Source organism: Protopterus annectens, chromosome 11.part0 (genome assembly GCF_019279795.1).
Source record: "Protopterus annectens isolate FY-2018-M chromosome 11.part0, PAN1.0, whole genome shotgun sequence".
Taxonomy (NCBI): Eukaryota; Metazoa; Chordata; order Ceratodontiformes; family Protopteridae; genus Protopterus; species Protopterus annectens.
This window is the reverse complement of record NC_056745.1, coordinates 1,170,897,514-1,170,911,466: the sequence shown is the minus strand read 5'-3', so window position 1 is coordinate 1,170,911,466 and position 13,953 is coordinate 1,170,897,514. Positions and strand designations below refer to the sequence as shown.

Below are 13,953 nucleotides of genomic sequence, written 5' to 3'. Positions count from 1 at the left end.
ATAAATTTTCCTTTAAAACTCAGAGTTTCTAAAAAAAAAATATATAGTAAGAAATCTTTGAGTTGAAGCCCATTAACTTTTCTAAATTGATGCCTTTCATGTGTCAGTGCTGGTTGTTTACCATTTTTAGGAGATCAGATGTTTTGTGCACTGATTTCATTACAGCTACATGTAAGTGAGGATGTGTTTTGCTGAAAATTTGTTATTAATGTGCAAAAATAATGTAGGATTGTTTATTTTGTCTGGGTATTCTACCTGATTTGCGTACTGCATGTAATCTCTTTATCTGATGCTGTCTTCTCCTTCTAGCTTCAACTTGTCGATTGTCCGATCCGACTCATATCCATCACTGGCCAAATCCTTCAGACTTCAACTTGCTGGGCTTTACCTCCCTTGCCAACAATCCCTCACTTAGATCTAGTTTGCCACCATTCCTGTCAGCAGCTTGATCCAGCTTCATGATAGCGTATCCTTTTTAATAGCTTTTTTGTGGTAGCATTTTCCCCTGTTCTTTCACCTTTATCCTCATTAAAATCTTTATACTTAGTATAGGTTTAGCATAGGTAGTTAGGTAGCTAGGTTAGACTTAATTTTCTAGTTTTGGTGTAAGGCAGTAGTGGCCTTCTTGACCTTTTTTTTTTTTTTTTTTTTTTTTTTTTGTGGTGTTCTTTTTAGTCTTTGGTAGTTTAGTTTGTCTGTTTGGTACTGGTATAGGTTCATAGGTTGGTACTAGGCTGTAGGCCTAGCTATAACAATTCCCTGGCTATTTCTTCCCACACTATTTACTTCCCTGGACCCCTGTCTAGCAGGGTGACTGACGTAATCCACGAGCTGAATTTCCTTTCTCCCATCAATCGTCAAGGTTCCTTTTGAAGAGAGCCAAAGAGGCACTCAGCTTGACATGTATGAGCAGTGTATTCCAGAGTCTGGGGGATTCTCTGGGTCAGGAACCTATCCCTCCAGCATGTTTTGTTTGTTGTGATGGCAAGGTTTAGATCCCTGGAGCATGTGGCTCTGAGGGGTTGAGATTTCTTTGTGTAGCATGTCCAACAGCTCTGGATTTGACATGGCCTTGTATGTTAAGCAGAGATCACCTCTGAGTAGACGATATGTGATAGAGTATAGCTGGAGTTTTTTAATGCGGTCAGTTTAGAGCATCTGCTTTAGGCCTGTGATTCTTTTAGTGAGGTATTTCTGCGGCCTTTCCAGTTGTTGCAGATGTCTTGAACGGTATATACCAAACAGGGCGTTGCATTCTATAATAGATCTAATGAGGGAAGAGTACAGTTGGACAATGACCTTCTTTTTTCTGGATGAAAAGCCCTTAGTGATGAGGTGTGCCATTATTACCAGAATTTGGCAATCTTCCGGTATTGAGATCGGCCGTTTAGGGGGTGAGGGGTGGGGGGTGAAGTTGGCACTGAATTGATCTGCCAGGATATTGGCAATATCCTTGGGAACAGTATATTTAATGCCATTCTGTTGTAGCCCAGAGCAGATCTGAGCATTGTCATTTAGATTCTTGACATAGTTATAGAATGCCTTGTGGTTGTCTTTGGAATCTTTGGCAATTTTATTTTCATAACTAGCTTTGGGGGATTTTATGAGGGATCTCAGCTTCTTACTGAGGCTGGTAAGGGAGTTTTTTGCATCCTGGAATTTTCCTCTTTTCTTCCACAGTTTCTTCCTTTTGTTGTAAAGTTTGTTTATAGCAGGGGATCACCAGATTGGCTTCTTTTTTTTTGGAGGAGCACATCTTGGTTTTATTTGGGATGGCACGATTCATGCATGAGTGGATGTGCTCGTACAGTGCCTTAGTGCCGGATTCAGCAGTCGAACTTTCAGTTCCCGTCTGCATGGGAGTTAACAAGTTTGTCACTTCTGACTTGACTAGCATGAAGTTGGCTTTGGAGAAGTTTTTTTGTGTAGGTTTCCTTTCTGGGGAGTGGGGGTTTGAGTATTTTTTTTTTTTTTTGCTTATATTGTTTTGCGTTGACATTGATAAGGGCTTTAAAGATTGTGTTGCTTGCAGGCATAAGCTACCCAATCAAGATGCACATAAGTGTGTTTATTGTTTTTGGGAGCTGCCCTTGTGTACTGCCCTTGTTCCAAATGCGAGAGGTTTGGGTCCATGGCAGTAAACCTCCAAGGGGCTCAATTAGACGTGTTCCTGTGTTTCTGCCCCTGGTCCCTCCTCTTGCTCACTAGACTCGAATGTTTGCTGCGACCCCTTGGAGCCGATCATCCTTAGTGCTGATTATGAGCAAGGCTCAGTCTCTGGTTCTCAGCAATCCCAGCCCTTTTTTGTTTAAGCAGCTCCATCTGATCGTGTAGCTTCTCCATTTTCCCCTTCCACTCCAACCGAGAGTCACCAGAGTCCTTGCATTCTGCACTCTAGTCCAGAGTCTCCCTGGTTCAGATCTGGCAGATGGGTTCTTCATTCTCTAAGCCTCATTGGTGGATTTATCTGCTTGGTTATCGAGGTTAGTGGCGAGTTTCAAAGTTTCTGACTTGGAGCACCTGATGAGGTCCTTTTTGCAGACCCAGATCCAAGTACTTCTTTTGTCTTCAGGTCTGGGACCTGTTCCTGGAACATTGGCTTCATCACCCTCGTTTCCTTCCTCGATCATTTTGGATCTAAGGTCCTCAGACCCAGCTATATTCCCACCCTCAGTGTCAGTCTAACTGCATGACCATCTTCGGTTCTAGCTCCTACCTTGGGTCTCATTGAGACTGACCATTTTGGAGCTGACTGGACATTGGGGTCAAGTCTTCCAGGCTAGTGCTTCCAATGGTCCCAGCTTTGGTATCTTCCCTCCTGCTCAGAGCTTCATTGTTCCAACAGCTCAGCTCTGGTCTCGACATCGGAGAAAGGTGTAGCTCCCTTGGAGTTGGGTGTGTCTCTGGTATCTTCAGGTAATAAGGTCATTTGCTGTGGTAGGCGAGTGTCAGTTCCTTCCTTCATCATTGTGGAAACGATGTTTTCCTGTAAAGAGATGGGATGGGTGTCTCAGCTGGTTATCCATCCTTTTTCTTATTTGGGCCTACAACCAGTCATCAGTCTGCTGCTGGGCAGCCTGTGCTGCAGTTAAATCTCCTGGTGAGGATTCCTGTCTCTTTCTCCTCTCCTCTGGCTTCACCAGAGCCTGAGGTTGCAGGTAAGAATCAGTGCAAGAGGAAGCACCTCAACTTCCCTGGGGAGTCTCTCACTGAGGGATAATGACCTCGAGGAAGGAGAGCAGTCCCCTACGTTTCCGTTGGTGACTCCTCCTTTGGCAACCTGTTGACCTTTGCCAACACATGGGCTGGACCACTGAATCCCCCTCTCTGGAGGAATCCGTATTTTTAGAGACCTTTTATGTGGACCCATCCATGCCTTGGGTGGTTCTCCCTCTAGCTGTGCTCATAGACCTAGTGTTCTGGAGGGTGTGGAAGGAGCCTGAAATAGTGGAGCCTATTCGTAAAATGCCCGACAGAATTCTTACTCTTCCCAAGGATCGACTGCATTGGAGTAAGGATGTGGGATGGATGCGATCATGGTGGTGTCTGCCACCAAAAAATGCACTATCCGAGGAGAATTTGTTGGTCCAGCCCCTTAACAGAGAATCTCTGGTTTTGAACTGTCTAAGGAAGCTTGCCTCAGTGACATTTTCCCTGAGGGCAATTAACTATTTATTGCACTTGACTAGACTCCAGTCTGATCTGGTGTCTGAAGTGTCAAGGAGTGTTAAGACACAGCAGTCTCTGGAGATTCAGAAGACACTCGTGACTCAGTTTTTGACACTGCTGTTCATTGCTAACACTTCCATGAGGCTCATTTCGAATGCAGCTGATGGAACATCCTGAGCAGTTGTCATGTATCACCACACTTTGATGCAGGTGTGCAACTTTGCAGATTGTTTCAAGGCATCTTTAACACCCCTTTTGATGGCTCTTCTTGTTTGAGCCAAAGATCATGGCTACTCTTACTAGGAGAGAACAAGAATGGAAAATGTTGCCCACCATAGGGGGAGTGTTTCTCTATCACTCAGCAAACCTTTTTGAAGAATCAGAAAGGGTGCAAATGTATTTTTTTTTTTTGTTTTCAAAAAGTCATAGCAGTCTTCCCCGGAAGCTTCTTCACAAGGTTTCTCACAAGGCTTGGGGGGAGGGACCATAATAGATGCCCAATGAGCAGTGGCAGGGGCTTGTTGCCTAATCAGGGCTTCAGAGGAGCCTTCTCTGGCAGGTGCTTTCAGCAGCTATAAAGGGTTGCCTGACTGTTCTGCTCTGGATGCAGTCTGGTATGGCCTCTTGGCTCTTTACCCAGAGCTTGGGAGGCCATCACCTCAGATGCATGGATGGTTGACCTATATCCAGAGGTTATACCATTCCATTTTTAGAAGTTCCAAGGTTCCATTACAGTCGTTTCCTGAATGTTCCACCCCTGTCAGAGACTGCAGGCAGCTAGAAAATCGAGTTATCCAAGAGGTCCCACCAGACCAATGAGGGTCAGGGATCTTTGTTGTGCTAAAGAACAGAGAGGCCAATTCTGGATTTAAGCAGACTGAATCCTTTTGTGAAACGGACCAAGTTCCGAATGGTCACGATGCATTCCATTCTGCCTGTGTTGAGGAAGGACGACTGAATGTGCTCAGTAGACCTCAAGGATGCCTATCATATCAAGATAGAGAGGAGCTCCAGGAGGCTTCTGCGCTTCCAGCTGGGGGATGATCATTGAGTGATGATCATTGAGTTCAGAGATCTGGTTTTTGGACTCACCACTGGTGTCCTGGTGTTCACAAAGTGCATGGCAGTGGTCACAGTCTGGCTCTGGTTGCATGGTTTTCAGGTCTTCTCTTTCCTGGACGATTGGGTCCTCACTGCCCCTGCAAGAGTGTCACTTATCACAGCCAGACGCACCTTACTCCAGTTATGTGACCACTTAGGGTTTGCAGTCAATTATCTAAAGTACAACCTGTTCACACCTTAGCATTCATAGGTTACAACATGGATACTGTCAAGAGATTACTAAGCTCTCAAGTTCCAAGGTGATCACCCTTTGATGCCAGTCGGTATCGGTTCTTGACGTTTTAAAAGCCTCCAGCTCATGCGATCTTGAAACTCCTAGGTCACATGGCAGCTTCAGTAGGGTTGATCCTTGGAAGAACCAAATGAGGGACCCTTGCAGTGCAGTGGTCATTTTTGACCCACCCAATTGACTTTTCTAGTAACATTGACAAAAGTGTGCCATGATCAGATTCATTGGTGGCTACAGTATCCCTTAGTGACCAGTGGGAGAATGTGTGTTCTTCCCCTTCTTGCAGCCATGGTCACCACTGGCATCTCCCTTCTTGCGTGGGTGGGGAAACGGCATTTCAAATGGAGGACAGTTCTGGGGTCCTAGTCTTCTGCAGAGGCAACATCCACATCAGTGTTCTGGAGATTAAGGCTGTTCTCGTCTTACAGTTTTTTTGGATGTCATTCCCAGTGGTGTGATCTTGGTATAGACGGTATGTCTATTGTCTTGCATCTCTACAAGCAAGGGGGGGGGACACGTTCTTATCCTCTTTGTCAAGGGGCCAAGAGGATTTGGAGATGTGCGATCTCTTAACAGTTTTCTGGTTACAGCACACATCTGGAGAAGTCCAATTTTGGCCGACAGCTTGAGCAGGAACATTCTGCTTTCTCATGAATGGTCTCTGAATCTGAGAGTGGAAGCTCACCTCTTCCATCTCTGGGGCACTCTGTGTTGCAATCTCTTCACACACCCTTCCAACAACAAGTGCAACAGCAATTATGCCTTAGTCCCTCCTCAGGGGCAGTCACTCTTAGATGATGATCTGTATGTCTGGCCCCTTAGACTCCTGTACGCTTAGCTCCCAATTCCTCTGTCACATTTCTGCAGAAGGCAGCCTGTAGCTGAGGGACAGTGATTCTCATAGCTCCTGTCTGGCATTGTCAGGTGCGTTTCCCCTTTTTGTTGCCTTTTCTGTGGTTACCCCCCCCCCTGGTTCTGGATCCCATTCTGGATTTAATTTCTTAAGCTGTGGATTTGGTTCTTCACAATCTGCAGTCCCTCAAGCTAGCAGCATGATTTCCCCAGTCCCTCTGATGGCCAGGAATCCCAAGCTGTCTGATGGTGTTGTGCATATCTTGACTTCCTCTCAAAAAACTTTCTTCTAGAAAAGTGTATTCCAGTAAATGGAGATGTTTATGATATGGGCGTAATCTTGAGGATTTGATCCTTTCTTTGCCCCCTTAGCCAGTTCTGGATTTCCTGGCTGAATTTCTTTATTCAAGCTCTAGTTTCTCTATGATTAAGGAATAGTTGGCAGCTATCACTAATTTTCATGTGGATAGGGACAATGTGGCCTTTGCTTTTCTCAAGATTTCCAAGGCTTTTCTTAAAGGCACCTTTTTGTTGTGCCCTCCCATTTGAGATCCTGGCCCTTTCTGGGATTTACCTTTCGTGTTTCAAGTCCTTGCAGAGCCTCCTTTTGAACCTCCTCCTACTTCAGACCTGAAGCTGTTATGCTGGAAAGCCTTGTTTTTGGTGACTGACATTTCATCTAGAAGAGTTTCAGAGCTACAAGCTCTTTTTTCCTCTCCTCTTCATCTGGTGTTTCATAAAGATAGGCTTTTTCTCTGCATGGATACCTCTTTTCTTCCCAAAGCAGTTTCTCAGAGTAAACAGTAGTTCTATTCAACTTCCTAAATGGTTCCCCAGTTTTTCAAACAAGGGTAGATACTTTCTGCATTGTTTTAGATGTGCATAGACAGTTGAGAGTTTACCTGGACAGGACCAAGACCTTTAGAAAATAGTCCATTGTTTTTCCTTTTTTGAGATCTAGATTGAGCAGACCTGTGTCAAAAGTGAGTTTATTCAAGTGGTTGTCAGACCGTATCTTTTTTGTTTATTCCTTGAGAGGCAAGACCATGCCTTGCAAACCTAAGGGACATTCTACTGAAGCTATGGTTATTTCTCTGGCTTTCTTTTCTTTGGAGGAGTTTTGTGCAGCAGCTACTTGAATGGGCCATCGCACCTTTATTTCAAATCACATGCTGGATATTCAGTCCAGATCCAGGGCTTCATTTGGCTCCACCATGTTGCAGAATATCCTTCTGGAGTTCCTCCTGAGGATTTTCACATGGCTGGGGTCTTTGTCCCACAGGTTGAAGCCAGACTAAGAAGTCAGTATTGGATATGAAAGTTGTGTACTCACTATAACGACATATCCATGTTGTATGTCTGTTGGGTTCAGCCTTCCCCCTTCCTGCCACATTCTTTATTTGGCAGGCATCTTTATTTGAGATGACCGAGTAAGGGAGGCTGCCTTCTCGTGTTTATTCTTGGAGTCCTTCGTCATCCTTCTCTAAGAAAGCAGTGTAGTTTAGAGCTTGTTTTAGATGGGACAAACTCTATCTTGAGAGCTCGGTTGAGTAGCAAGGGATCGTATGCAAGGGAGGGAAAGCCCGGTGAGTTGAAGTCTGAAGGATGTGGCCGATGTCGAATCTGATAACCCACAGATTAAGACCAACAAGATTCTGTTATTGAGTTGCATTACTTGCATTGTTTTTAATTATTATGTATTTATTTACTTTATTTATTTTATCCACAGACAAGAGAAGAGAGAAAGATGGAAGCTATACTGCAGGCATTTGCAAGGATGGAAAAGAGAGAGAAAAGAAGGGAACAGGCATTAGAAAGGATCAGTACAAAACCTGACATAAAAGTGGAAGCTAAAGATGAACCTACTGTCAATGATGCAGAACCTGTACAGGTGCATATTTCTTGATGAAGCACATTTAAGCTGCTCTAGAAATAAAATGTTACATTTAACCATCCATGTCTGTTTAATCCAACATATGGGTTGTCTGATTTGACGAGATCCAACTTCGGCAACAGCTTGGTAGCTTTTATGGATCCATGGCTCTAATGATTCCTCTTACCCACAATTCTCTGTACTCCACTCACTTCCCTCAGATCTCATTTGCCACCTGAAGCTAACAGATGTGTGTGTGAGGGCTTTTCTTAGGATTTTCATAGAATCATAGGAGGTTACTAGGCTAATGGCTGTGGGGCCCTTACAAGCCTAGCCAAGAGTTTATCCGCAAAAAAAGAAACCGTCAGCACCTGTCACCCCTGTCAGTGAGGTACACCGGTGGAATCCCTGGGACAAATTTGGTACTCTGACATATATGGCAAGTCTGTTCCAGAGGCTGAACAGCCTCTGGGAGACAAATCTGTCTCTCCAGCAGGTTTTGTTGCTGCTGCATATTAGATTCAGGCCTTTCAAGTGGGTAGTGTGCGAGGAGTTGGACTTTGCAGATATGGAGCATCTCTAGTAGGGCAGGGTCTGAGATTAACTTGTAGGTAAGACACAGATCACCCCTGAGAAATCTAATCTGTGCAATACTGAGTAGAGTGATAGTGATTTGAGCCTGTCAACACAGGACAGGTGTTGGAGGCCATGGATTCTCCTTATAAGTTATTTCTGTGACCTTTTCAGCTAGTGCAGATGTTTGGACAGGTACATACCAAACAGGACGTTATACTCGATTATTGGTCTAATGAGGGGAGTAGTACAGAGCGGTAATAACTTCCTTTTTTCTGGATGCATTTCCTTTACTTATGAGATGAACCACGTAAAAGGCTTTTCTGACCACTGCCGCTACATGATAGTTGAATGTGAGAGTGTTGTCAACCTGAGTACTCAGGTCTGTCACCACATGTTGTGTATTTAGGGGGTTGCCGTTGATGTGATATTCAGTAGGGGCCATGTTTTTGCTGAATGGTATGATGATACATTTTTTACATTTAACTTGACGCCATGGCTTTGGCACCAATCATCAGTTGGTGTGAGACCCTTTTGCAGTATGTTAACATCATTTGAAGAGTAAATCACAGCACCTAACTTAAAATCCACAAACTTGTTCAGCCACGGGCCTTTTGTCTTTGCCTGGACCTCTAAGAAGTAGATGCCAAACAGTAGAGGTTCCAGGACAGATCTCTGGGGAACTTTGTCATCACAATAAACAAAACATGCTGAAGGGATAGGTTCCCGACCCGAGACTCCCCAGACTCTGGAATAAAACTGACCATACATGTCAAGCAGAGCACCTCTTTGGCCCTCTTCAAAAGGAACCTTGACAATTAGATGTGAGAAAGGAAATTCATCCCGGGGATAACGTCAGTCGCCCTGCTAGACAGCGGTCCAGGGAAGTAAATAGTGTGAGAAGAAATAGCCAGGGAATTGTTATGGCTAGGCTTGTATAGGCCCTAGGGCTGATAGCCTAGTACCAACCTATGAACTCCACTAGTGACGGGTCTGCTATCTGTGGTGAGGTGCCTGTTTTGACTTTGTGGGGCTTGTTAGTGAGCCAGTTGGCCACCCACCTGATGAGACAGAGATTTACGCCAAGTTGTGTTCGCTTTTTGATAATGCCAAATTGGAGGATTTTGTCAAAGACCTTTGCCAACTCAAGGTATGCTTATGTACTGACTTTCCCTTCTCCAGGGCCCTGGTGACAGTCTCAAAGAAGTCAGCCAGGTTCAACAGGCAAGATCTGCCTTTGACAAATCCAAACTGGGTGGAGTCAGGTGCTTGGAGATTGCCTATGTCCTTGAAGTTCTTCGTGTTTCACTTGCAGTCATCACATTTGTGTTATCTGCTTGCAGTAGCCCTCAGTCGGCTTGATTATCAAAGTCTTGGGTCCTGCGTCGGTTGCTGTCTCATCTTCCATGACGTCAGGTAGTCAGGGGTATAAAGCATGCAGCCGATGCCATTACATCAGTCTTTCTTGCCATGCGGTGCCTGAAGCAGAAGCAGTTCGCAAGTGCTGGTCGTCCGACTCCTGAAATTTTAATTTTCGAGTTTCAGAACCGAAGTCTTCAACTAAGCTAAGTACCCCATTGGGGAAACTATTTCTTCCTCTAAACCGATATCAGTAAAAGTCAATAATTGTATTTCTTGTGGAAAGCAAATACCTCATAAAGATTTTCATTCGTACTGCATTCATTGCCTAGGCCCTGACCACGACGTACCTTGCTGTTGGTTTTGTGCCTTATTTAAACAAAGAACTATTCGTCGTCATTTTATTTACACTTCTAAATATTTTGTTACTTGGTTCAGTTATTCAGATATGGATTCCGTAAGCCACCCGACTACCAACATTCCGAAAAAACGCAAAGATAAAGACAGAGACAGACTGCATAGGTCCAAAGCTGCCAACGACACTTCTCCTAAACTAGTCTCCAGTTCACCGGTACTCAGTGAGGTGTGCTTTCGCAGCCCCTGATGCCTGCTACTTCAGATTCTCAGGCTTCTACTGACACCCATTCGGAGTTTGATATGCTGTGAGATGCTTCAACTGTAGAACCTGCGGATGTCTCTACCTTGGATGGGTCTGGAGCCGCTGTGCAGGCACCAGCTTCTGAGGGCGTATTCAGACCTACTGACTTGCATATTAAACCGATGCCATCTTCTTCTTCGAGGCCTAAAACTCGATCCATGCCTAGAAAACCAACGCCCAAACCACATGGTCAGGCCTGTATGCCTAAAAAATAAATGATAAGAATGGCTGAATGCCTTATTACTTTAATCAGGGGAAGCCAGCCTTCCCCTCTAAGAGACCTAGGTCTGAGTTTGCTTATGATTCTTCTGATCAGGATTCTGAAATTTCTGTTTCCTCTGATGACCAGGATTTACCCTTATCTACCTATGAGGATTCTGATGCAGAGGACTCTCTTCCCTCTGCTTCCCCTCCAGAGGATTTCTCTGTCGGTGAAACCTTTCATACTGTTAGGGAGCATTTTCACTGGGAAAATCAGATTACTCTGACTCTAAAAAGAGGCTTAGGGATTTCTTACTCTTGCCCCAACACAGGCCTTTAGCTATCCCCCTGTACTGGGCATTGTTGGTGCCTTTTCGGAATCTAGCTTGGCCCCTGACTCTTTACCTCCTGCTCTCAGAAAACCTGATAGATATTACAGGGTTCCTGACTCTCACAAGTTCCTTTTTAAAAATCCTGCAACGGATCCTGAGACCATTTCACAGGAACCCAAGGGCATTAAGGCTACTACTGCCAAAAATCCTACCCCCTCTGATAGAGATTCCAGGGTGCTGGACAGATTGGGGTAAGAAGGTATACACCTCTGCAACCTTGGCCATTAGGGCCTTAAACTGCCAGTTTCATATGTTAAAGTATCAGCAGCATATTATTGGATTGCTTAAACAGAAAATGATAATTTCTGACTGTGCTGCTAAAAATAAAGATTTACAGGATTTAATGCATTCTGCTGAACAAGTTGGAAAACATACTTTGCAATGTAGTTTTGATTCACTAGAGGCATCTTGCAGAGCTGCTGTCACTGAGTCTGTACTTAGAAGGCATGCTTGGCTTAAGGAGCAGTCTTTGCCAGATCATGTTAAAGTTAAATTGTTGGATGCTCCCTTAAACCAAGACCGCCTGTTTGGCAATAAAGTAGAAGTACTTCTTAAAAAGATGGAGGAAAAAGCTAAATCTGTGCAAACTGTTAAAGGTTTCCTGCAAGTACAGCCTCCCAGATTTAGTAGGCATTGGCCCTCTAAAGATTGGTCCTTTCCTGTCTCTTCCAGGCCTTCTCAGTCCAAACCCAGAACCAGCAGAACACCCATGCTTCAGTCCCAAGCTACTCACAGGGCTAAGCAGTGGGGGGCTCCCACTTCCAGAGCAAAGAGTGGTAACACTCCCCCTATGGTAAACTGCCTCAATGACTTAACTTTAAATCTTCCAGGCCCTGCACAACTGACAGTTCCCTTAGGATGAAAGATTGCCTGGCAGGCAAAAAATTGGGAACTCGTTACCCAGGACAAATGGGTTTTAAATATAGTTTCCCAAGGGTACAGATTCCACTTTCACTCCTTACCAACCCCAAACGGTTGACCTACCTCCAAGTCAGTGGGCAGAGGCTCAAAAGCAAATTCTCACTCTCTTAAGCATCAGGGCTATTCAACCTGTTCCAGAAGAGGAACGGGGACGAGGTTTCTACTCAAGACTTTTCCTGATGCCCAGAAAAGACAGCTCCTGGCGTCCTATACTGGACCCCTCTATCCTAAACACATTTTTGGTGATTCCAAAATTCAAGATGCTAACTCTTCACCAACTGCTTCCTATGCTAGGCAAAGATGCCTGGTTGGCAACACTTGATTTAAAAGAAGCTTACCTGCACATCCCAATAAGGGAATCCTGCAGAAGATACCTACACTTCAAAGCAGGCTACATGCACTATCAGTTCTCTGCACTGCCCTTTGGCTGATCTACTGTGCCCAGGGTATTCACAAAGTGCCTAGCTCCAGTCATTGCATTTTACAGGCAAAGAAATATCCAAATATATCCATACTTGGATGATTGTCTAATTCAGGCAGAAAACCAGGGCATACTATTGAATCATCTGGCATTTGTACAGAAATTGCAAACTTCTCTGGGGTACACCATAAACGAAAAGAAATCACATCTTGTACCCTGCCAACAAATTGTATTCCTTGGAGCATGCTTGAACACAACTTCCCAGATGGCTTTTCTCACGCCAGAAAAACAAGTTCATTTGACAGCCTACTTCAAACTACTGGCCACAAAGACCCAGCTGTCTGCAAGGAAAATACTGCAAGCCCTGAGTTCATGGCCTCCTGCATTCTACTAATTCCATATGCAAGACTGCATATGAGGAAATTAAAATGGTATCTAAAAAGCCTATGGTGTCAACATTCTCAGGGTCTTGAAGCAATGATTCTTATCTTTCCTTGTCTACAGATAGAGTTCCTTTGGTGGGCAGATGTCTGTCACCAAAACAAGGGACTGCCATTCACTCTACCCCCTGCCGCCCAAACCTTAACAGACGCATCAGACTATGCATGGGGGGGCTCATTGGCAGGGAAGTGCATTCAGGGCAAATGGAACCCAAGTCAAATGCACATGCACATCAATCAGAAAGAAATGTTAGCTGTACAGAATGCTCTGACAGCCTTCATGGACCACATTCTCCCAGGGCAATTAATTGTGAAGACGGACAACACCACTGTTATGTGGTACATAAACAAGCAGGGGGTAACCCACTCATACCCTCTCTGCAGACTAGCCATGGCTCTGTGGAACACAGCCTTGAGCTACCACGTGCACCTACAGGCTCAGTTCCTGCCAGGAAAGCTAAACACACTGGCAGACGACCTAAGCAGAAATCTCGTGGATCCACACGAGTGGAAACTGGAACCAAAGATATTCAACATGTTGAGAAACAAATGGGGGAGCCCAGATAAAGACTTGTTTGCCTCCCCCCAGAACTACCAGTTGGAAAAATTCTGCACAAGGACTCCCCACAAACAAGCTTGGAAAGTGGATGCCCTGTCCTTCAACTGGAAAAACCCATCAGTTTATGCCTTTCCCCCTCTGCCTCTCCTCACCAAGGTACTTCTAAAGATCAAACCGGACAAACCAAGAACGATACTGATTGCACCAGACTGGCCAGGCCAACACTGGTACCCCTTTTTGCGCAGTGCGTCACTGCTGGCACCATGGCACCTGCATCACATCCCTGTCCTGCTGTCCCAGCAGTAGGGACAAATTCTGCACCCACAGCGTCAAGCCCTGAACCTGGCAGCCTGGCTAATTACCTAATCTCTCCGTTACCATCCCTCAGTAAGTAAGTGTTGGATGTCATTCTGGAGGCATGGAGGCCTAGTACTAGAAAATCCTATGCCAAAAAACGGAAAAGATTCTGTTCCTAGAACCAAGCTCAGGGGATGGGCACAGCAACACCCAATTTACCTCAGATTCTTCAATACCTAAATGAGATGCTGCACAAGGGCCTTTCCTTTTCCTCCATCAAAATTCATGCCTCAGCCATTTCAGCTCATTACAACACAGACCCCACCCCTCTTCTCTCATCCACTGCTGAAGCAGTTCCTCAGAGGGGCCAAGAACTTAAGACCACCC

The 13,953-nt window shown here is 44.9% G+C and overlaps 1 protein-coding gene across 1 annotated transcript in view; it reads left to right on the top strand.

Moving 5' to 3' along the window:
- Positions 1-13,953, top strand: part of KMT2E (lysine methyltransferase 2E (inactive)) — a gene marked incomplete in the record, with an annotated part of 3,388,239 nt that overhangs the window by 2,269,654 nt on the left and 1,104,632 nt on the right. The window contains 1 exon segment of the mRNA XM_044088526.1: positions 7,602-7,763. Within this exon segment, the coding sequence (XP_043944461.1) occupies positions 7,602-7,763 (162 nt within the window).